The 24,933-nt window shown below is 36.6% G+C and overlaps 2 protein-coding genes across 2 annotated transcripts; both read left to right on the plus strand.

The window, feature by feature from the left end:
• Positions 1 to 245: 245 nt before the first annotated feature.
• On the plus strand, positions 246 to 6,677 carry LOC141706605 (ribulose-1,5 bisphosphate carboxylase/oxygenase large subunit N-methyltransferase, chloroplastic). Its single transcript, XM_074509376.1, has 12 exons — positions 246 to 732; positions 1,709 to 1,872; positions 1,970 to 2,053; positions 2,202 to 2,259; positions 3,155 to 3,208; positions 3,562 to 3,633; positions 3,976 to 4,056; positions 4,578 to 4,750; positions 4,884 to 4,986; positions 5,060 to 5,188; positions 5,524 to 5,646; positions 6,389 to 6,677. Exons 1-12 carry the CDS (start codon positions 349 to 351, stop codon positions 6,479 to 6,481), a joined length of 1,518 nt encoding a protein of 505 aa, XP_074365477.1. The 5' UTR covers positions 246 to 348; the 3' UTR covers positions 6,482 to 6,677.
• An 865-nt stretch (positions 6,678 to 7,542) lies between these two features.
• On the plus strand, positions 7,543 to 11,978 carry LOC141706606 (indole-3-glycerol phosphate synthase, chloroplastic-like). Its single transcript, XM_074509377.1, has 10 exons — positions 7,543 to 7,810; positions 8,549 to 8,803; positions 8,913 to 9,089; positions 9,686 to 9,760; positions 9,886 to 9,930; positions 10,018 to 10,182; positions 10,657 to 10,735; positions 10,929 to 11,011; positions 11,119 to 11,187; positions 11,491 to 11,978. Exons 1-10 carry the CDS (start codon positions 7,637 to 7,639, stop codon positions 11,572 to 11,574), a joined length of 1,206 nt encoding a protein of 401 aa, XP_074365478.1. The 5' UTR covers positions 7,543 to 7,636; the 3' UTR covers positions 11,575 to 11,978.
• The last annotated feature ends 12,955 nt before the right edge of the window (positions 11,979 to 24,933 follow it).

Genomic DNA, 24,933 nt, shown 5'->3' on the forward strand with positions numbered 1-24,933 from the left:
ATAATTTCGTGTGAGCGATAGTCGAATATAAATACAAGAAATATACCATGTAAACATAATATCTATACTTATTTAAAGAATCATTTGGATGCTCCTAACATTCTACCTCAAATTCTCATTCCAAGAAAAAATTATCAAATTTCATAAAATGCATTACAAATATAAAATTAAAATTAAATATTATCTATTAAAAAATCATTGGCGCCCTTCTATCAAACTGTCAAAACTAATCACTACTAGCTTTCTTTCTTAATAATACCCCAAATTACACTTTTGCCCTTCCTATTTATAAACAATATCTCCACCTTCATCAACCAGATAAGATTTCACTAGCTCTGCTTTACAGCCATGGCAGAAGCTTCAAGAATCTTGCAAACAACACTAATCTCAACTTTTACTCAAACCCCATTTCAAAAGCCCAGAACTTTAGCATACCCATATGCTCAGAAGTTCATAAAACGGGTCACAACTCGGTGCTTAGCTACCACTACTTCTAATGAAGAAACCAAGAAAAGTAGTGGGTTTGAAAATATAACATGGGGTTGTGAAATGGATTCTCCTGAGAATGCAGAAGGGTTGCAGAAATGGTTGTATGGGTCTGGATTGCCTAATCAGAAAATGGGAATTCAGAAAGTTGAAGTTGGGGAGAGAGGGCTTGTTGCTTTGACTAATATTAGGAAAGGGGAGAAGTTGTTGTTTGTGCCTCCTTCTTTGTTTATTACTGCTGATTCGGTAGACTCTCTCCTCTCTCTCTCTCTCTCTCTCTCTCTCTCTCTCTCCCCTCTCGCTCTCTCTCTCTCTCTCTCTCCTTCTCTCTCTCTCTCCCTCTCTCTCCATCGCTCTCCCTCCCTCCCTCTCTCTCTCTCTCTCCTGTATGTGTTTGATTGATTAGTATGTTGGCTGGCATTTTTTGTAAATTGGGAACGCCTTTGTTTTGTAGGGGATGATGATCAAATGATAGGTATATGTTTAGATTAGTGTATGCTTTGTTGGAGTATAGTTGCACTAACTTGTACTCTTATAGTTGTTGAAAGGTGCAAGAATTGTTAAGTGACATCTACTAATTACTTGAGGGTAGTTGTTGAAAGGTGTAAGAATTGTTAAGTGACATCTACTAATTACTTGAGGGTTTGGGACAATTGGTCATTTAGATCATGTTTACGAAATGTCTTTAGTTTATAACCTCCTACTTTTAATAGTTTATAACCTCCTACTTTTAATATTGTCAAATTGCGGGTGCCTTTATTTTTCTGTTGCTCCTGGTGACATTGTGGAATGTTTCAAGGCAGCGTAACAGATAATTACTTGTTTATAGTCTACTCAAGCTGCGTGCAAACATTTGTTTATTAAAGAAATACAAGGTTGAAATATAACTGGATTAAGGATTGGTGGTATAATGTACCTCTATGTATAGAACCTCAGTTGCGAGTTCCTCCGTCATTCCCCTGCACTTACACCTAGTATTAAGTTCCTTATCTTTTGTCTTATTCTTATAGTTTTTTGTTCCTCTTCATAAAACACATTGAGGCAAGATTAAAGCTTTGTATAAACTTGACCCTAAATCTCATGTTTTACTTATTTTTTGAGGCTGTAAACATGTATCTATTAAAAATTTCTATATCATCTGAGCGTTGGGAACTGATTACATATATTAAATATTTCAGTTACCTGATTGTAAACTATATTGTTTACATTTGTTGCCTGTCAGGAATGGAGTTGTCCAGAAGTTGGTGATATTTTGAAAAGGGAAAATATCCCAGACTGGCCACTGCTAGCAACCTACCTGATCAGCGAGGCTAGTATGAAAGATTCCTCAAGATGGATGAATTATATCTCTGCCTTGCCTAGACAGCCCTACTCACTTTTGTATTGGTGAGGCTTGTTTTTCTTCAGTGTTTTCACATGATATGATTGTTCAGTTGGGTCTGTTCTCAGGAGTTTTTGCCACAGCGCTTCTATATGATTTCAGGACTCCTTCTGAGCTAGATAGATATTTGGAAGCATCACAAATACGAGAGAGGGCAATCGAAAGGATTAACGGGGTCACCGGAACGTAGGGCTTGTTTGAATTGATACATCTTAATAGAATTGTGATTGTTAATGTATTTACATTTACAGAGATCAGGAGAAGATAAATATTTGGCGTCATATTTAATTTATTATAAACAACTATCTGAAAATCTTCTTTATGTGTTATGCAGATATAATGACTTGCGGCGACGGATATTTTCCAAATATCCTAATCTATTTCCTGAAGCGGTATACTCTTATCGCCAACTAGTTTCTTCCCATGTTTATATCTATGGCAAAGGGTTGCGTCTCTATATTACTATTTATTAATGCTACACTTTGTACTAATAAAACTTCGTTTTCTTTTCTTACCCCCCCCCCCCAAAAAAAGGATATATATACATGTAAAGGGTAAAGTTGGGTTTTTTTCCCAGAAAGCTTGTTTCATTCTTCTCGAAGCCAAACAAGGACTGCTTTATTGAGTATAATTGTCATTGCTTAAACACAACTTAATCTGATAACAAAACTATTAGAAAATCACATTATGCTCCTTGTCACTTAATACAGGGACACCATGATTTTCGTACTGACACAAATCAACACCTGAACCACTACTACAGTCAATAATAGCTTAATGAGATCACTGCATGTAGCAGTAAACTTATTCATAATCTGTTAATGCTTGATGTTCTTCACAAAAATAACATTAGAGAAAGGTATATATTCCTATTTTAAAATCACTCCTGAGTGAAGTGCCCCTTTCTTAAATAATAAAACCATTGCCATAGTTTTGCCCTAGCAGAAACCAGACATATATTTTAGCCCTGTATCTTATATTGCAAGTTCTAGAGTACGAGGAAAAGAGCTGCAACATGAAGTGGATGAGGAACTGAGGATAGCTGTTATGTACTCCCCTCCTTTAAAAAAGTTAAATTATCACCTAAGTTGTAATGCATGAACCTCTATAAAGTCAGGAATTTAAAGACACACAGACACACACACACACACACACAAACACTATATTCAGTAAAACTTTACTTTCATCCTTGCAGAATGTATTGTTATTTTTAATCGCATTATTTAAAATTTATATGCTAAAGGTCAATACCATTAAGTTATATTCAATTTGTCTTATAATTTGCAGGTGTACAATATGGAGACCTTCAAGTGGTCGTTCGGGATTCTTTTCTCACGCTTGGTGAGTTTTACCAGCAGTTTGTGCTTGCCTGCTTAGTCTATGTTCTTAAGTTTCTTTCTTTTCTAGAGCTCATGGCTGTGACATGTATTAAACTATCGATACATATCTGATCAATTTTCATATCAATAAACATCTGTGGCGTGCGTGACGTGTAGAAGTACACAAGATCCTACACTTGTTCCTCTATATTATAAATTCATTATCTTTAGTTATGTGATTTAACATTTCCATTATTTTTTGATAATTTTCTTATCTTGGAGCCTTGGGCTAAATCGATGGTCCTGGACCTAGGTTGTAAGAGGGGTTATAGTCTAGTAAGATAATTTATAGACTTTCTTTGCAAATGACTGCAGGTCAGATTGCCCTCAATGGACGGAAGGGTCGCGTTAGTTCCTTGGGCAGATATGCTGAACCATAGTTGTGAGGTATATACGAAATTTTTGTCATCCTAGATGTTTATTGTTAGCATATACTCCCTCCGTTTCGAACTGATAGTCTTGTTTGACTTTCTCGTGAATATATTGACCAAATTTTGGCTTGAAAATAATATTTATTATTTTATCATTTTAAGAAACTGAAAAATAATTTAAAGTCTATTAAATATACTTTTGAAAAATATAATTTTTAAAAATGATACAATATCTGTAAATTTCAGTCAAAGCTTGGTCAATTTGACCACCAAAAAGTCAGACTGGACTAATACTTTTAAATGGAAGGAGTATCAATATGCTGAACCATAACTAGGAATTTGCATCTAAATGGTTCAGGTGGAAACATTTCTGGATTATGATAGGTCTTCCCAAGGGGTCGTCTTTACAACTGACCGGCCGTATCAGCCAGGTGAGCAGGTACATGACTTTCTACACTGTTAGCATTCATTTAAGCGGAGATTGTGGAGACACCGACTGTTTGCTGTTGTTCAAAATTGCCAATTTTGATGTATTATGCTTTTATTGATGCCTGTTTTTGATGTCATGATATATATATTCCAATAAAGTATAAACATGCTGCATAGGCATTACTGCAAACCTAAAGAGATTTCCAAATTAACATTGTTGTGTTCTAAATCACCTATAATCTAATGACTTGGCATCATCCTACATGTTAATGTACCTGATGTTCTAAGTCCGTGTCTGTCTTTACTTTTGTTTATTTTCCCTTGTCTGTGATCGACAACTAGACATAAAGGAGGAGAAAGATGAGAAAAGGATTCCCTTTAATTTGTTATAGATTGTTGCTATCAAGTTTTTTTTTAATCTGTAATAAATTATTTATTGCAGTTATGGCAAATGTTTATGCTGCGGTGCTTAAAGTTGTAGTTTGGAAGTTGTTATTTGTCATTGAAAAATTACTACATGGCTATATGCAGGTTTTCATATCGTATGGTAAAAAATCTAATGGAGACCTATTGCTATCATATGGATTTGTTCCTAGGGAAGGAACAAATCCAACTGATTCAGTAGAGTTATCATTTTCACTCAAGAAATCTGATAAATGTTATAAGGAGAAGTTGGAGGCTCTGAAGAAGCATGGTCTCTCAACGTGAGTGGTACTGTTATATATGCAATCTATTAACTGCAAAGTAATAGATGTTGTAGGACCTTTTGTATTTAATCATTTGAGAAAGGTCATGTTTTACTTCATTTCACACTTATTTGTCATGTACTTGTTACAGACCTCAATGTTTTCCTTTACAAATTACTGGCTGGCCTGTGGAACTAATGGCATATGCATATTTAGCTGTCAGCCCCCCAAGTCTGAGCAAACAATTTGGAGAGGTTTGCATTACTATTTTACTGAAATCTGACTTATCCTCCAGACATGATCCCTCAACTTACACAAGATTAACAGATGGCTGCTGCTGCATCAAATGAAACAAAAAGGAAGGATTTGAGATATCCTGAACTAGAAGAACAGGCGTTGCAGTTTATTTTGGATAGTTGTGAGTCCAGCATATCGAAGTACAGCAAGTTCCTTCAGGTAACATTGTTTCCCGTTCAGTTTTATCAGTGAAGATGTATTATATGTCATTATTGAACTAAACATAACCTTCAGGGATGAAAAGTTGTAAATGAATGCGAGCAATCTGGATCCGAATTGAATGTGACTCGTTTAAAAACAAATTTACTCGTATTCGTACAAAAAATAACAACTGTGAATCATTTTTGTTAGAAGAAATAATATTTAAATCTCACAAGTATATCAATTTTGTAACTGCTATCATTCAGAAAATATGATTCAGATCAAACAAGTGACCCTCCTGCTATCTTACATATTAGATATTTTTGTACTATTGATAAATTACTTCCCAACAGGCAAGTGGGTCAATGGATTTGGATGTGACATCTCCAAAGCAGCTGAGCCGAAAATTGTTCCTGAAACAACTGGCTGTAGATTTGTCTACAAGTGAAAGAAGAATACTATATCGTGCCCAATATGTAAGGATATACCTCCTACCTCCATTTCTATTTCTAATTTTTGGCAACAAGAGTTGAATGCTTGAATAACTCGATAATGATAAGAAACACCACTTGAGCTGGAAGCTCTTGTTCTATCTGCATTTGTTAATATCAGTGCTGATTGATCTGTAGAGATTTCTTCAGTATCCTGATGGAAAAACCTACCCTATGTGTTTTTATTCTTGTAAACGTTGTTTAAACTTCTAGTATATATATCACTTGCCATAAAGTACTCGAATTATCAAAAAACAGGCTTCATAAAATGTTACTGAAAGATATCTATATTTAAGAGGGGTTCACTTTTGCGAGCATTATTTAAGCTTGTAATATATATTTTTTAAATTACTTGCTACTATTTGTTATATCCAGATTTTCATGTATGATAGGTCTTATGCACATATTATATGACTAGTTTTAGCTACATGTGCTGCGTGTACAAATTTGTATGTGAAAAATATATCGTAATAACATTGAAGTGCTAGATTTGTACAGGTTTGAAATTTGTGGATTGTGGTAGCCAACTCTAACCCAGGCGCTTAGGATGTTAGATGTGTGTGTTTAAATGTCATGTTGTGGTTACGCGTGTGGCAGATGTTTGACATGTATCTTCCTCCCAAGAAATAACGTGGCATTAAGTTTTGACATGTATCTTCCCGCCAAGAATTAACGTGGCATCAAGTTAATCATTTACATTTGCTGTGTCTTTTTGTGGATGATACAGATACTGAGAAGGAGATTAAGGGATATTAGGAGCGGAGAACTGAAAGCTCTCAAACTCTTTGACGGATTCCGGAATTTTTTCAAATCTGATTGAAGGGTTATTTTTGTTTGTAGTTTCAAAATGTAAAGGTTAGGTGTATACTAAAAACAGCTGAAACACATGTAATCCTTCACATATGGGTATGAAAGTTCAGAAAGGTGAAAGTTGTAGTATATAAAAGTTGAAACTTGTATGGTTGGAGTTTGGACAAAGATACATGTTTTTTACCCATAGAGAAAACATTTCAGCTTGTTGCAATGTTCAACAGTCTGTTTGGATAATAGGACCCTGTTAAAGGGAATGTGAATGAAATTTCAATACGAATTAGAATCTCATTCTCATTCTCGTGAACGGGTTTAAATTCCATAATCCAAATGGGCACAGTTTTTTTTGACTAATATGAGTATCCGTCCTAAGAGATTCTTCGGATGAGCGGGATGACAGATGATAAACTTATAACCACTTATTTAACCGTGTTCGTACCACGGTTATGTATGTCTGACATGATTTGTGTACAATAGAAGTCGAAACCCTTGAGCAATTCCATTATTTGTTCAAGGTGGTAGCCTGGTAGGTAGTAGATAGTTAGATACTATGTTTATGTCAATGTTCTGCTGCATTTCTGAGTTCTTGTCTCCTGTAATCCTACTTCATTTTGTTTCCTTTAAACTTTCTCAAATCATCCAGAAAATACTGTAAATACAAGATAAGAGTTTTAAAAAAAATCGAGGTGTAATTTTTTAACATAAACATTTTTTTTACTTTCGTAAAAATACGAAATAAAAATAAAAAATAGCCAAAACTAAGATATTTTTAATAACAATCATCACTTTCAAAAGGTATCTAGGATATTTTTACAAATATACGTTATAAATTTAATTTTCTTTTTCCAAAAAAGAAAATACTATAATATTAGAAAAAATTAAAAGAATCTGAATATTCATTACAAACCTATATTTTCTCTTTTCAGAATATTGAAAAGAAAATAATCTAATATTGGAAAATAAATAAGAATCTGAATATATGTTACAATTATATTATATAACTAAAAGTTTTGTAGATATTATTTTTCTTTTTTAATATTCAAAAAAAATAATATATAATATTCCGGCGGCTATATATAAACAGACATGCACTGAGACAAATATACGGTGAAAATTCCGGCGAGAGCAGAGAAAGGGATATCAATTGGGTGGGTTGTGTGATTGAATGGAAGGATTGAGAGCAACCCCACTTAGTCTTAGGGTGTGTTCTTCACATTTCAACCCAAATTTACAGAAATTGGGTGTGTTGATTAGATTTCCGAGGTCAATTGGTTACATTGCTAGAGGGGTTTCTTGCTCTCCTAAGCTCCCAATGCGTAGCTCTATTCGTGCTCAGCAGGTCATCTCTCTCTCTCTCTCCCTCCCTGCCTGCCTCCCTCCCTCTCTCTCCCCCTCCCTTCCTCGCTCCCTCTCTCTCTCTCTCTCTCTCCCTCTCTCTCTCCCTCTCTCTGAACTCTCTCTCTCCCACTCCCATCTCTCTTCTCTCTCTCTCACTCTCTCTCTCCCCTTCTCCCCCTCCCCCCCTCTCTGCCCTCTCTCCCACCCCCATCTCTCTCACTCTCTCTCTCCTTCTTCCCCCCTCTCTCTCTCCCCATCCCCCCCTCTCTCTGACCTCTCTCTCTCTGCCCTCTCTCTCCCACTCCCATCTCTCCTTCTCTCTCTCTCTCTCTCTCTCTCTCTCTCTCTCTCTCCCTCTCTCCCTCTCTCCTATCTATCTATATCTGTTATGCCTGAGTGACATTGTATAGTGTAAGTTAAATTTTTATTTGATTAGATTGTGTGGTGTACTGATACATGGAGAGATGGTTAGATATAATTGGTTTCTTGGATAAAGATTCAATTTTTAATTGTAGGTGTTTTTAATGAGTATTGCTAGTGTAAGTTTGTTGATGTTATGCCTGAGTGGTATTATGCTTTTTAAATTGATTTTGTATTTGATTGCGTAAGGTATATTGATAACTGCAATTAGATTTTAGTGGTGTTTTGGAAAAAGATTCAATTTTTGTTGATATGTGTAAGTTTGTAACGGTTTTGAGTGGTGATGGATGGTTGATATGAATTATGATTGGGTTTGTAGGATTTGAAAGATGGGTTGGAAGTGGTTTCTGGTGGTAGTGATTCCGAAGGAGAGGAGATTAAAGTTGAGTGGGAAGGTGGGAAATATCAAGATGAAATAGCTGAAGCTCAAGGTATAAGGATTAGAAGGCGGCCGTCAACCGGACCTCCTCAGCATGCAGTAGGTCCGTTTGAGTTTCGTTTGCAGAATGCAGGTAACACTCCTCGTAATATTCTCGAGGAGATTATATGGAATACGGATGTGGAAGTGAGTCAGGTATGATTTTCCCTAAGTATACAAATTGTTATTTCTTATGATGTTTTTATTTGTTACCTTTTCTGTGAATTGGTCATTTTCAAGGATGTTCATGAGTTTTGTTTTTTAGATGAAAGAGAAGTTACCTCTGGGAGCAGTTGCGAAAACTCTTCAGGTTGCTCCTCCAGTTAGAGACTTTGTCGGAGCTCTGAAAGCATCATATTCGCGCACTGGATTGCCTGCTTTAATTGCTGAAGTGAAAAAGGCTTCACCTAGTAGGGGAGTTTTAAGAGAAGATTTTGATCCGGTACTTTTACAATTAACATTTATCTGTCTGTTATTATCACTCTTTTTTTCATATGCATGTATCTGTATATAATCTAAAAGGGATTTACACCCTCTGTACCATAATCGTAACTCTTGGTTACATTTCCTTTGACCTGTAATTCAGTATGTTAAACTGTTTTTTTTATCCGACGAGTTAGGTACTCATGCATTATAAAATTATGACACTCTAAAATTTACACATATTTTACAAGTCTCAAGTCCACATCACAGACATAACGAAGTTTCAGTTATCAAGGGATGGACGAGTATGTATGTGTGATTTATTTTGCAATTAACAGTTTTGGAGGATTAACGTAAAATAGAAAGAAGATTTTTCCTATTTTTTATTCTTCCATTTCAATCTATTTCCATTTACTATTTCTAGCCTTTACTTGTAATAACAATGCTCTTGACTTGGAGTTAGAAGTAATTAAAGAACTTAAAATTTTAAGTTCTGCCTGATGCTAGATACTTAATTCATCCATTAAAAGCAGATATTCTTGACCAGAACTATATACACACGCACATACAACTTACTGAGGCGATTGCAGTAATTTTCTGAGTCTTTTTTAATAGGTTCAAATTGCTAAAGCTTATGAGAAAGGCGGAGCAGCATGTCTTAGTGTTTTGACAGACAAGAAGTTTTTTCAGGTGAATTTAACATTATCATATTTGTCGTATCTAGATTAAAAACCGTTTCCAAGATTATTGTATTGTGTCGAACCTGCGGCTATTTATTATGTTTTGATGATTATTTTTGGTGTTTATCAAAATAGGGAGGCTTCGAAAATCTGGCGAGCGTACGGAATTCCGGAGTAAAGGTACCCATTTTGCCGAAACATTTTCACTATTAACCGAAGTAAAACTGTGGTTGAAAATGCATTACTCTGAACAATTTATGTTTGCAGTGCCCACTATTATGCAAAGATTTTATTATAGATGCATGGCAAATTTACTATGCCCGAAGCAAAGGTGCAGATGCAATATTGCTTATTGCTAGCGTTTTGCCCGATCTTGATATCAAATACATGTCGAAGATATGCAAGAAGCTTGGTTTGGCAGCACTTGTTGAGGTTAGATTGTGCTTTCTTATATGTTCTATCTTTAATTTTAATAGGTTGATGTTCCTCGAATGGTAAGAATATGAAATTTAATCTCTTTTTTGGAAAGTTTGTCATGGTATTAGCTCTATACTTGTAATACTTCTAGCTAAAATTTCATTCTAAATTGCAATCAATATATTATCTTTCTGGCACTGACTTGTAGACACAAGTCACTTTTTTCTAGATTGGGTGAAATGATTTTACTTTGAGTCTGTGACAAATATATATTTCTTGTGAACCCTGCAAACATGTGACTTTTAAAAAATCTCTCTATTTCTCTTTCTCCTTCCCTCTACATTTAAGACTATAATCATTTTTGGCACTCAATTGCGTTGATAAGTTCAAATTCACTTCTACTATGTATCTCGGTGTAAAAATTGGCTTCTTTCATGTTAACCAAATTATATTAGTTTGTCATTTTATCTATTCTTCATTGTTATTTAGGTGCATAATGAGAGGGAAATGGATCGTGTTCTTCAAATAGATGGGATTGAACTTATTGGCATCAATAACCGTGATCTTGGTACTCTTCCCTCTAAACATCTTAAATGCACATTTAGTATTGCTTAGTTGTACATGATCTTTTGTATATTATACAATTATTTTATATATGTTTCTGGTATATTAGACAAGAAATTTGACTTTATGACTTAGCTATACTTACTACGATCAATAAAATCTTAATATTAAGAAATATTAATATTCTGTATCTGCAGAAACATTTAAGGTTGACACTAGCAACACTAAAAAGCTTCTCGAAGGTGCACGTGGGCAAAAAATTCGGGAGAAGGACATTCTTGTATGTGGACTTCGGCTTTGTCTTGTATTTATTTGCTAAACTATCAGTTGTAGTAGATGCATTCCCGTGTACTCGGAGATTCTTAAAGTTTTACTTGTTATTTCTAGGTGGTTGGTGAGTCTGGAATATTCACTCCAGATGATATTGCTTATGTACAAGAAGCTGGGGTCAAAGCAGTAAGCAATTTTTAATCCCTGTTTTCTTACTCTGCAGTTTGTATGATTTTAAAGTCCGAAGGAGGAACTGTTCAATTTATGGGCTTCCTGCCTGGGTCATTTATTTTCCTAAAATTACTAGTTGGATTAGTACATATCGTAGCAAGCAGCATCAAAGATCTTTGATCAGTATTTGGCTAATACATTGATTTGTGATTGTTAATGCTTTAATTGAACGCGGCTATAGTGATTTGAATTACTTGTTATACTATATATTTTTATCATATAAAATTCCTGTCTTGATATGTTGCACTCCCGTCGCAGGTGTTGGTTGGGGAGTCGATCGTGAAACAAGATGATCCAACAAAGGGTATAACCGCACTTTATGGCAAAGATATAGCTTCCTAAGCTACAACTTTTGAATTCTTATCGCTGTTTTGCTGGAAGAGTAACGAGGGGGTTTCTTTCTCAATTTTGTATACGCAAGTTCTCAGCTCCACAAATCCTTGGAGCATGTTATTAGGTTTCCTCCTGTTATAATCGATTAATACGAACTTGTCGGAACAGGGAAAAAGAATAGAAAAGACAGTACTCAACTTGTAATGTAGATTGCTACTGGCTAATGATCTTTGATTTCACTGGTTGAGGAAGCGTGTATCTATCTTCAGAACCCAAGATGTTGTTTATCTTGATATATGTTTTCATTTCAACCTTTTTGTTTATTAACATTATAAAGAAATGAATCTTTTTAAGTTAATGTCTATGATAATGAGTTAATATCCAGTAAAATTATCTAAAGCAACAGTTTCTGACATTACACTGTTCTTGCGAGCACAATTTTTACAGCGTTCTTCTCAAAAAGTATCTTGTATATGTTCAACGACTTTGGGTTGTGTTTTTGTCTATTTGAAGAATATGAATATCCTCGCAAAAAATATTATTATAGAGGGTTATTCTCAAGTAAAGGTTAATATATAAATTTAAAAATTAAAAAATATTTAATTAAAGAATATTTAGTTAAAGAATTTCAATATATCACTAAATTTCTCAAACACCCTGATAAGCAACGAGTGGTTTATACCTCAGCCTAAGAAGAAATCATTGCAAGAATAAGTAAGAAGCCATCAAGATGATAGTGTATAAATCGAAAAGGTTAAAGTCAAGAAATTTTAAAAATGGTCAAAAAAATGAAATTAATTGAAATACAACTAGGGTTGTAATTCGGGTCGAGCGAGCCGAGTTTCGAGCTGGGCGTAATTCGAGCCGAGATTAATCGAGTCGAGCCGAGCCGGTCGTTTAACTAATCGAGCCTAATACTCTGTCCGAGCTCGACTCGTTTAATTTCACGAGTCGAGTCGAGCCGGCTCGTTTAATTTTACACTTTATCGAGCCAAAAACTTTACCCGAACTCGACTCGTTTAATTTCACGAGTCGAGTCGAGCCGACTCAGGTAATTAAACGAGCCGGAACTTCTGTCCGAACTCGGTTCATTTACCTAAACGAGCCGAGTCGAGCTCACTTAAACGAGTTCGAGCCGGTCGAGCTCGCGAGCCGCCCGACTCGAATTACAGCCCTAAATACAACAAGATGGTGACTTGGTAATTATCCCTCCGTCCCTAAAAACGTTTCATGTTTGTGTTGTACACGTTTGTCAATACACACTTTTAATTATTAATATCTGTTATTCCTAGAAGACTAACAATGAGATTTACAGAAGGGGGGTTGAATGTAAATCTCAAAACTTTTTCAAGTTTTGAGCAGTTTATAAAGTTGTGTGTTCAAGAAGAACAAGTGTGTGAATTGCTTTAAGCTAATACAGACAGATATATATTCAAGCACAAATGTAAAGAACACAACAGACCTTAAAAACTTTTCTGGTGGATTTGTTGTTCCACCAGAGATGGTGTATTAGAAAATCTGTGTTCAACAATGTTGATCACAGCTGCATCCTAGTACAAACTAGATGAATTTTCTCTCAAGATATTTCTTAACAGCTCTGGAAAAATCTCTCTAATTACTAGCTTCTTCTTGGTTCATATATATTACCAAGTGTACAAGTGAAAAACAATATAAAATTACAATAGTAAAATAAGTTCTTCACTTGCTTCTTTTCCTGTTCACTCAAGTACTTTGTTGACTATTGCAACTTTGTACAAAAGAAGAACGGCTGCTTTTTCTGTTGATCCTGAAATTCGGCTACCACATCTCAGTTTTCTCTGTCAACCCACGTGCCTCTGCTTGTAGGTACAACTACCACTTATCAACGGCTGATTAGCAGAACATCCGTTGAAGCTTTCATCCGTTGATGACTTCATCCGTTGAAGGATGTTATCCGTTGAAGCTTTCATCCGTTGATGCTCTCATCCGTTGAAGGATGTTATCCGTTGAAGCTTTAGAGACATCCGTTGAAGCTTAGCTTCTCATCCGTTGAAGGTCTTTTAAGTCATCCGTTGATACCACTTCATTTATACAAAATTACAAGGCATGAAATATTTACAATTGGCCTTCCTATCTGCATATCATCTAGTAGTCAACATGACTCATAGTTTCTCTCAACTTCTAAGAATTACAATTTTAAATACAGAGACTGAAATATGCTACAATACTAGACTTATTTCTAAGTAAAGCTACACCATCAACGGATAGCCAAAGTGGTCTTATCCGTTGAGGCTACAGACACTAAATTTCTACTTAAGTGTTTTGTTAAACATATCATCAAACTAATGCACATATATTCCTAACAATCTCCCCCTATTTATGTCTATAAGAACTGTAGGCATAAATTCAGGGTTAACTTGATGATAACAAAACACTTAACAAATATTTGAATTGAAACTAAGTAGAAATATAAAAAGTGCTGCAAAAGTGTATGTACTAGGAGGTAATTGAAGATTTACAGTATTTCCAAGGGTGCTCCTCTAGCCTGAGCAAATCATCATTTTCTTCTTTGTTCCCTGGTTTTCTTTCCTAGCCCTTTGTCATTTCCCTCAATTTGGAGTTGGAGTTTTCTGAAGAATTCAGCTTCATCTTCATCACTGATATCCAACTTAGATTGCATTTCTTTGAGAGTTTCATTGCTGGCAATCTTGAGTTGGTCTTCAAGTCTGAAAAATCTTCTGACTCCTTTGTCATCTCTAAATTCCATCAACCAATGAGGTGATTTGTGAATTTTAGTTCCCCTTTCTTGTATGAGTAAGGTTCTGGGCAAAGCATTTGGTTCCCTCCAAGTCTTCCTTATGTTGGCAATCTTGTTGAGAATTTCAGTCTTGGCTGTTCTGGTAAAGCCAGAATCCTTTTTGATGGCTGAAAAGACTCTGATCAAGGTAGAGTAGCCTTCATTTAGAATCCTGTGGAGAGGCCATGTTCTTTCCCCAGCTCCTTTATATCTGAACACTAATCTTTCTGGTAACTGTCTGTAGGCAGCTATTCCCCTTACATCCTCCAGCTCATCCAGATAGAGTTCAATGTCTGAAATTTCTTTTATGTCACAAATGTGAACATAATCATCTTTAGAAATGGGTGACTTAGGCTTAGGTTTTTGTTTTTGAGTGAATTTCTTAGAGGTTGTGGGAGGTGTAGATTTTGGTTTTCTTTTCTGTTTCTTTGGTGGTGGAAGAGTGGTTAGAAAGGTAGGCAATGTGATGTTGTCCCAATCAATAGGTTCCTCTTTTGGAATGATTGGTTCACCATGGATATTTATAGAGGGATCAGTAACAAAAGGTTCAGGTATGGAAGGTAGTGGTTTAGATATAGATTTGGTATCTTCAGGGTTATCTTTACTCCTTCTGTGTGCCTTGGCCTTTCTTCTGTTTCCCTTCTGCCATTCCTCTCTTTCCTCCATATTTTCACCAAATATGCTCCCAAGAACCTCATCTAAGTTAGCAATCTTTTCTTCACCCCTGACTTCAATTCCTTTCATTTCTTTAACTTGGCTTGACTTTAGCTGTTTTTCAAGCTTTGCTTGTGCTCTTTTGTCAGCCTTTAATTGCTTGGCTTCTTCTTTCTTAGCTATTGAGAATTTGGGATGTCCTTGCATCACACATATGCTCTTTCCCTCTCTAATGATAATAGCTCTATTTCTCCTTACAGCCTCATCCATGGACTTTTTGAGATAGGCAATACTCCTGCCTAAGATCTTGTTCTCATCATCTTTTGAAGGAGGAAAGTCCACTTCTTTTAAAGGATTCTTTGTTGAGTCCTTATTGGATCTTTCATTGGGCTTGAGGATTATAGCTTGTAGCTCTTTGGAAGAAGCTTCTCCATCCTTAAGACTCCCTACTGGCATGAGCTCCATGTTGATTGGTTCAATCTTTGTGCTAAATTTCACAGATGTTGATTTATTTTGTGTAGAACCAAACACCAATTGCAACCTTTCATCAATTCTCCTCCATTGTTCTTTCATTTGTATTTCAGCTGCTGCTAGCTGAATCAAATCAATTCCATCAGATTTTCCCTTGATTTGAATGATTGGAGAGGTAGTGATGGCAGGAACTAGCACTTTAGATATCTGAATCTTTGTAGAGGGCTCTCCTTCCCCTTCCCTTTTATTCTCCCCCTTTTTGTTATCATCAAGGAGAGGGGTCAAGCCTTGTGCTTTTGCCAGCTGCATTAGGAGATTGGTTTGAGATTGTTGGTTGAGAAGAAGGGTGGCCACAGAATCTTCAATTCCTTGAACTCTGTCTTCCAACTTGGCCAGCCTTTGTTCAGTAACTGATTCCTTTTTCAATCTCGAAACCAAGTCCTGCAAAGTACCATAGGGCATGACTGAATCCAATTTTTCTGAAGTGAAGGATTTCAAGTCAGCAATATCTTTCCTGAGATCATTTAGACTCATATCTTGCTTTACTTTCTGCAACTTCATGAGATGCAGTGAGTCCAGGTGAGCTTGGAGGATAGCCTTGATATTTGCATTTGAAGTGTTCTGAATGGCCTGTTGAATAGTGATGATTTGTTTGACCAGGTGGACATTGAATTCACCTGTTCTATGCTCCTTAGTCAGGGCCCATTCAGGTAGATTAGGAATGGAACTAGGGTCTTCATCTCCCCCTATGTTCATGCTTCCATCAGAAGAAATAGAGTCATCATCATCAGAATTTACTCCAAATTCCTCAGATGGCTCACCAGCTGTAGAAGGCATCCTGTTAATAGCAGCTTTATCCCTTTGAAGAGATTCTGTTGAGTGCACTAGATGTAGTGTCCTCTCTGCCTCCTCATTGCCCTGAGCAGCCAACAGTTGATAGGCTGTCACAGGATGAGTAAAAGTGTCAGCATCCAAGGAAATGTTATCAATTACAGCTTTGTAATGTTGCTGAAATTGTCTTTCCTTTTCAGCATCATCCACAATCATTGACTCATGAGCAATGGCTGGTTCCACCCTTGTATCAACTGTACCTGCTTTTCTCTCTTTTTCTCTATGTTCTTGCATCAGGGGCTCCCCCTGGCTCACACATCTCACTCCCTCACCTTCACCTTCTAAGGTGGTACTCCACTCACTGACTTTTGCCATGCTGGAAGAAATAGCATGCATTTTTGTGCTCTCAATCTCTCCTTTTGCCTGGGAGCAACCCAGCCTCTCACTCAAATTTTCACTCCCTGCCCTCAATCCTAAAAGTGATTGCACAGTATTCATGTCTTCTACACTTGGAATCATTTCAGTTATTTGTGTAGAGACTATCAACGGATGTGGAATATCCGTTGAAGTTGAAACTGTTGTTATCAACGGATAACTGCTGTTAAGCTTATCCGTTGAAGAGCAACCACTTGTCAACGGATGAGTGATATCCATTGAAGAAGGAAAAGAAGATGAAATTGAAAGTGATATAACTGTTGAATCTGTATAGATTGATTTGATATGTGTTGATACAGATCCTTCAATTATATCTGAAAGAATTTGCGGGTGATCCAACAAATCATCTAAAAGATGATGATCACCTGTATTTGAGTGGGGCTCCTCCCTGAGTTGTAAAGAGGGAGAATCAGGAATTGATGGGAATAGCATATCCACATCCAGAGATGGTGAAGAAGTATTTGGTGATTGATGTGTAGTTATTGTGAGAGAATGGGGCTGTGACTCCACATTTATTGGAGTCACATCAAACTGAGTTTGAGAAGGCACAGAGACAGATGGATGTATCTGTGCAGTGTGTGCACCTTGTGTAGAAGATTGGGTTCTAGCCTTCTTTCTTCTAATAAAGGCTTTTGTAGGTGAGTGTTTGGCTTTAGTGTCCCTCCCTCTTTTGTTCTGTGTTCCTGGATGGGAACTCTTTTCAATAGTAACATCCTTTTGGGAGGATGCTACTAGGGATGTGCTAGAGACCTTTTCAACCACCACAGCTTTTTGAGAAACTGGGGCTTGGCTAGCTTGGGAAGCACTCAACTCTCCTTCCTTATCCTGGGGGTTTCTTTGATGTTCACCCCTCCCCTCACCACTCACACCCTGATCACTTCCCTCAGGGTTAATGGTTGTTGTTACAACTGTTGTCTTTTGAGAAACAACAGAGGTGGTTTTCTTTGTCTTGGATTTTGAAAGTTTGGATTTGGTGACCTTGGTAGAAATCTGTTGGGGCATTGACACAGATTTCATGGCCACACTAGAAGATAAAGAAATAGAGGGGTTGGAAGAAGTAGGAGTTGTAGAAGCAATTACCTCACCTACCTGGGGTGCATTCATGATTGGTAAATATACCAATTGCACACTGCTGTTAAGATCCATTCTCTTCAAGTCTGCAAGAACTCTTTTCTCTTGTGTCCAGCACTTGAGTTTATTATTCTCATTGATTATGACTAAACCTTCAGCAACATGGTTAGCCAATAACATAAAGAATCTAGCATAATAGATGTTATTAGGTCTATTAGCTTTGTTACCTAATCTAGTACCTAATTCTAGCATCACATAGTTGCTAAAGTTAAAGTACCTATCAGAAACAAGCATATAGAACATGTTAACAAGAGATGAAGTTATGGCATCAAAATTACTAATTTTCCCAGAGAAAACCTTTATGAAGGCATCCCCAAGAAAACTCCATTCTTTCCTAAGGCCTTTTCGTCTAATACCCCCTAAATTAGCAGAGTTAAGAGAGTAACCTATGGAATCTAACATGCTGGATACATCACTATCAGTGTGTGGTGTCATGGCATTGTTCTCAGGTAATTTAAAACATGCTTGTAAGTCATCACAGTTAATACAGTGATTTTTACCTTTGAGAGTGAAGGAGATAGTCATATCCATGGAGTTGAACTCAGCAGTTGTCCAAATCTCTTCAACTACTTCACAGAAAATCGTTGGGGCTTCCAGCATTGCATAGCTAAGTTTACAGTTTTTGATGAAGTCCATCATTTTGTGATAATCTGAGTGGGCTTCATTCTTCTCTACCAGAGCTATGAAATTATTCTTCTCGTAGATGAACCCAGATTGAGACATAATCTTCACGACTGGTGCCATTGTTGTGAGTAGAAATTGCAGAGAATAACTTGAGGGTTTTGCAGAGAGAAAATGGTAAATGCTTGAAATTCTAAGAAAGCGTAAAGTAATAATGAACAATCAGAAGGGCTTATATGCTTTCAAAGAAAAAAAAAAAATAAATAAAGGATTAATCAATAAATAGGTGTTAGTGAATTTCAGCCGTTTAAGAATAAACTGTAAGTATTCTAGTAACTACCTTTAAAACCAATACATACAGATGTATGTATGGTATCAACGGTTAAGAAAATAGAATCAACGGCTGTGAAACACCTCAAACGTCTGATGTGACATTTCAATGGATAATGTAAATTGTCATCCGTTGAAAGGTACTTCAGCTTTATCCGTTGACGGATAAAAGTTCCAGAGATATACTTGTCTTTCAACGGATAATGAATATCCGTTGATAGAGCAATTTTGACTTTCAACGGATAGGGAACATCCGTTGATGGAATAAACTTTGTTAAAAGTCAAATTTGTTCTAGCAACTAATATATTTCAGGCTCCACATCAAATTGCAAAGAAGACATGAATTTTAAGAGTAATTAAGCATACCTAGCTCACTTACCAATCTTGTGAATGTTGATTCATCAAGTGGCTTGGTAAATATGTCAGCAATTTGTTGTTCACTTGGAACAAAATGTAGTTCCACTGTACCATTCATGACATGCTCCCTGATGAAGTGGTACTTTATATCAATGTGCTTGGTCCTTGAGTGCTGCACAGGATTCTCTGTTATGGCTATGGCACTTGTGTTGTCACAAAAGATAGGTATTCTATCAACATGAAGTCCATAATCAAGGAGTTGATTCCTCATCCATAACATTTGAGAACAGCAACTTCCAGCAGCAATGTATTCAGCCTCAGCTGTAGAAGTAGAGACTGAATTTTGCTTTTTGCTAAACCATGATACAAGCTTGTTTCCCAGGAATTGACAGGAGCCTGTTGTACTTTTCCTGTCTATTTTGCAACCTGCATAGTCTGCATCTGAATAACCAATTAGATCAAAGCCAGATTCTCTAGGATACCAAATTCCTAAATTTGGTGTACCCTTGAGATATCTGAAAATTCTCTTGATAGCAATTAAGTGAGACTCCCTAGGATCAGCTTGAAATCTCGCACACAGACATGTAGCAAACATTATATCTGGTCTGCTAGCAGTTAAATATAAAAGTGAACCAACCATGCCTCTATAACTTGTAATGTCCACAGACCTTTCAGTCTTATTTAATTCAAGTTTGGTGGCAGTGGCCATGGGAGTTTTTGCAGATGAACATTCCATTAAGTCAAACTTCTTTAAAAGATCATGAATATATTTAGTTTGACTAATGAAAATTCCATTACTAACTTGTTTAATTTGTAAACCAAGAAAATAGGTTAGTTCTCCCATTAGGCTCATTTCATAATTACTTTGCATTAGCTTAGCAAACTTCTTACAAAGATTATTATCTTTAGAACCAAATATTATGTCATCTACATAAATTTGAACAAGTATACTAGAGCCATTAACATTTCTAAAGAAGAGAGTTTTATCAACAGTACCTCTAGTGAAGTGATTCTCCAAAAGAAATTTTGATAATGTTTCATACCAGGCTCTAGGTGCTTGCTTCAGTCCATAGAGTGCTTTCAACAGATAATACACATAGTCTGGAAAATTTGGATCTTCAAATCCTGGAGGTTGACTTACATAGACTTCTTCCTCTAATTTCCCATTTAGAAATGCACTCTTGACATCCATTTGATAGACTTTGAAATTGGCATGGGCTGCATAGGCTAGAAAGATTCTGATAGCTTCAAGTCTTGCAACAGGAGCATATGTCTCATCAAAATCTATTCCCTCTTGCTGAGAATAGCCTTTAGCAACCAATCTGGCTTTATTCCTTATGATAATGCCATTTTCATCCATCTTATTTCTGAATACCCATTTTGTATCAATAGGACTCTTGTTCTTTGGTTTGGGTACCAGCTTCCAAACTTGGTTTCTCTCAAATTGGTTTAGCTCTTCCTGCATAGCTAGTATCCAATCTGGATCCAATAAGGCTTCTTCCACTTTCTTAGGTTCCTCCTGAGATAGAAAACTACTATACAGACATTCATCTTGAGTAGCTCTTCTTGTTTGCACTTTAGATGATGCATCACCAATGATCAGTTCAAAGGGATGATTCTTGGTCCATTTCCTTTGAGGTGGAAGATGAGCTCTAGATGAGGTGATCTCAGTATTGTCATGATGTGAGATAGAGTTTTGATTAGTTGAAACTCCCCCTGAGTTGTTGGTCCTTTGCAGGGAACTTGGAGTTCCATCAATTAATGATGTAAATTGATTATCAGTTGATGAGCTATGATCAACGGATGCTTCATTAAGTACTTCAACGGATGATGCACAATGTCTTTCAACGGATGCTGAATTTTGTGCATTATCCAGGAGCAAATTTTGTATTCCTTTTGAAGTGTCGTCTCCATCAATCTCTTCTTCACTATCATCATAATATATTTCAATATTGTCAAATTTGAGTCTCTCATAATGTTCCTCATCTGTTAGTCCATCAATCTTTTTATCATCAAACACAACATGCACAGATTCCATAACAATGTTGGTTCTTAGATTGTAGACCCTATAAGATTTTCCAGCTGAATAACCAACAAATATTCCTTCATCAGCCTTTGCATCAAACTTCCCTTTATGGTCAGATTGATTCCTTAGTACAAAACATTTACATCCAAAGACATGAAGAAAGTTTAGAGTTGGTTTTCTTTTCTTGAACAACTGATAAGGAGTCATGCCTTTAGCTTGATTGATCAGAGAAATATTTTGAGTGAAACAGGCACAATTAACAGCTTCAGCCCAAAAATATGTTGGTAACTTTGATTCTTCAAGCATTGTTCTGGCAGCCTCAATTAAAGATCTGTTCTTTCTTTCAACTACCCCATTTTGCTGAGGTGTTCTTGGAGCTGAGAACTCATGCATGATTCCATTTTCTTCACAGAACAGCCTTAATGTCAAATTCTTGAACTCAGTTCCATTGTCACTCCTGATGTTTCTTACTTTCAAGTCAGGATGATTATTGACTTGCCTGATGTGATTGATAATGATTTCACTTGCCTCATCCTTTGATCCAAGAAAATAGACCCATGAGAACTTTGAGAAATCATCTACAATCACTAGGCAATATCTTTTTCTTGCTATTGACAATACATTGACTGGTCCAACCAAATCCATATGTAGCAGCTGTAATGGTTCATCAATTGTTGTTTCAAGCTTCTTCTGAAATGATGCTTTCCTTTGTTTGCCTTTCTGACAAGCATCACACAGACCATCCCTTGAGAATTCAACAAGAGGAATTCCTCTTACTAAGTCCTTTTTGACTAGTTCATTCATTGTCTTGAAATTCAAATGGGATAGCTTCTTGTGCCATAGCCAACTCTCAACTGAACTTGCTTTGCTGAAAAGACAAGTAATAGATTCTGCATCTGTAGAGTTGAAGTCAGCTAAGTACACATTTCCTTTTCTAACTCCAGTTAGAACCACTTTGTTGTCTTTCTTACTAGTGACAACACAGGCTTCAGAATTGAAGGAAACTGTATTCCCTCTATCACATAGTTGACTGATACTCAGTAAGTTGTGCTTGAGACCATCAACTAATGCAACTTCTTCAATGATGACATTCCTTGTTGAAATCAAGCCATATCCCATAGTAAACCCTTTGCTGTCATCTCCAAAGGTTATGCTGGGGCCAGCTCTCTCTTTAAACTCTGTGAGCAGGGAGAAATCTCCAGTCATGTGTCTTGAACAGCCACTGTCCAAGTACCATAGATTTCTTCTATTTTCCTGCACACCACAAAATCAATCAATTTGATTTTGGTACCCAAGTTTCCTTGGGTCCATTCTTGTTAGCCTTTCTCCTAGACTTCATTCCTCCTGCATCTTTAGACTTAGGTGAGTTTGAGTCAACCTTGGTCTTAGATGTGGTTGGTTGAGGTGTAGGGTTAGTCACAACATTATCCAGCACATTTATAGTATTATTAGGCATGGATTGTGCATACATGTTATTCCACATTGGCATATTGTATGGCAATTGAGGCATACTGAATGCAGCAAGATAAGAATTGTTAAAATATGGCATGTTTGCAAAATGTGCATAAGGATTTTGTTGAGACATAACAGGCAGAGCATGTAGAGGTGATACAGACATGTTAGGCATGGAAGAGGGTACAGTTATGGGAGTTTTCTTAATAGATTTACAGTTAGCAGATAGATGATTAACACTACTACAATGCACACAGCTTTTTCTAGGAGCATACTTGTCAGGTGTGTAATTGTTATGTTTGTTAACTCCTACCTTCCCATTTCTGTTGGATTTCCTTTTGGATTCCTTTTTATCCTCAACCATCTTGAGCCTATTGTTTAACTGTTCTAAGGTCATGTGCCCTACATTCACCTTTCTGACATCTTTGGATGTGCTTGCTCCTTCTCTGACAAAGTTCTTTGAAGTTGAACCAAACTTTTTGTTGAGTTTCTTTAGATTTTCTCTTTTAGAAACATCTGCCTGTTTTAATTGAGGAGCCTTCAACGGATGTTCCTTTTCTTCCTTCAACGGATAACTTTCATCATCCGTTGATTCCACATCCGTTGACAGTCCATCAATTAATTCCAGTTTCTTTTTATTTTTATCCCAGGCAGTTTCACAGAATGATTCAATTCCTTGGACTTTGGCAATTTGAGCACTTACATCCCTAGATGTTTTCCAGGCTTTAATCACCTCTTGCTCTTTCTCTAATTGATTGGAAAGTATTTCTACTTTCTTAATAGATTCAGCTAGTTCATTTTCAACAGATACACAATGCAGCTTAGTCTTTTCTAGGTCAATTAACTTATCTTCTAACACAGCATTTCTATTACTTAAAAACAGATTGTTCTCTTTAATCCTACTATTTTCTTTAGCAAGAGATTTAAGAGATACACGCAAATGATACAGTTCAGTAGACATGTCATTAAAAGCATCATTGCACTCTTCTTTAGTAAGCTGTGTTATATCAGTAGTAATTACCTGGTTGCTTGATGAACTAACTTCATTCTCCTCAGAATCAGCCATGAGAGCCAAGTTAACATATTCCATGTCTTCATCCTCTTCTTCTCCATCAGCTGCCCAGTCTCTTTCTTGAGTAATGAAAGCCCTTTCCTTCTGTTTGAGCAGATCAAAATATTTCTTTTTGTAATCTACTTGATCAAACTTCTTCTTTTCAGAGGTTGGCTTTCTGCACTCACTTGCAAAGTGTCCACTCATACCACAATTAAAACACTTGAACTTGGATTTGTCCACCATGTTCTTATGGGGTTTAGTGGCTCTAGTGTTTTTCCTGAACTTCATCTTTGCAAATCTCCTGGACAGAAATGCAAGATGCTCATCAATACCATCAGAGTCATCTTGACTGGAGTTGTCTTCATTTTCAGCAACTTGCCCTTTACCCTTGTCTGATTCTGGATTTCTTACACCATCTTTGGAGCTTGATGTAGATCTCACAGTTTCTTTTCTGCATTCTTTCTCATTTTCAGCTACCAATGCAACTGAACCTCCTTTCTTTCTCCCCCTCTCCAATACCTCATCCTGTTCCAACTCTAGTTCATAAGTCTTCAAGATTCCATATAATCTTTCAAGAGTAAAGTCCTTATAATCTTGAGAGTTTCTTAAGGAAACAGTCATGGGTTTCCATTCCTTTGGTAAGGATCTCAAAAATTTAAGATTTGAATCCTTCACCTGGTACACTCTACCATACAGCTTCAGTCCATTCAACAGTTTTTGGAATCTATTGAATGTGTCATTTAAAGATTCATTTTCTTCAAAATGAAAGTGCTCATACTGTTGAATGAGAAGCTGCATTTTGTTCTCTCTTACTTGTTCTGTACCTTCACACAGCAGCTGAACTGTGTCCCAAACCTCTTTGGCAGTTGAACAATTTATCACATTATCAAACATATCCTTGTCAAGACCATTAAACAAAATGTTCATAGCCTTCTTATCCTTGTGGACTTCTTCTGTGTCTTCCATTGTCCATTCTGCTCTAGGTTTTGGAATGGATTGACCAACAGCAATTGTGGCCGTAGCAACTGTGGCTACTTTGTGGGGAATGTGAGGACCATTCTCAATGCAGTTTACATAACCTTCATCTTGGGAGAGTAGATGAAGGTGCATTTTCACCTTCCAGTGGTGATAACTGTCTTTGTCAAGAACTGGGATCTTTACTCCAATATCCTTCTTACTCATCTTTGTTAGATTCCAAGATCTTTAAACTCTTTGTGTGTCAAGAGCCTG

This window comes from Apium graveolens, chromosome 2, assembly GCF_009905375.1.
Source record: "Apium graveolens cultivar Ventura chromosome 2, ASM990537v1, whole genome shotgun sequence".
Taxonomy (NCBI): Eukaryota; Viridiplantae; Streptophyta; class Magnoliopsida; order Apiales; family Apiaceae; genus Apium; species Apium graveolens.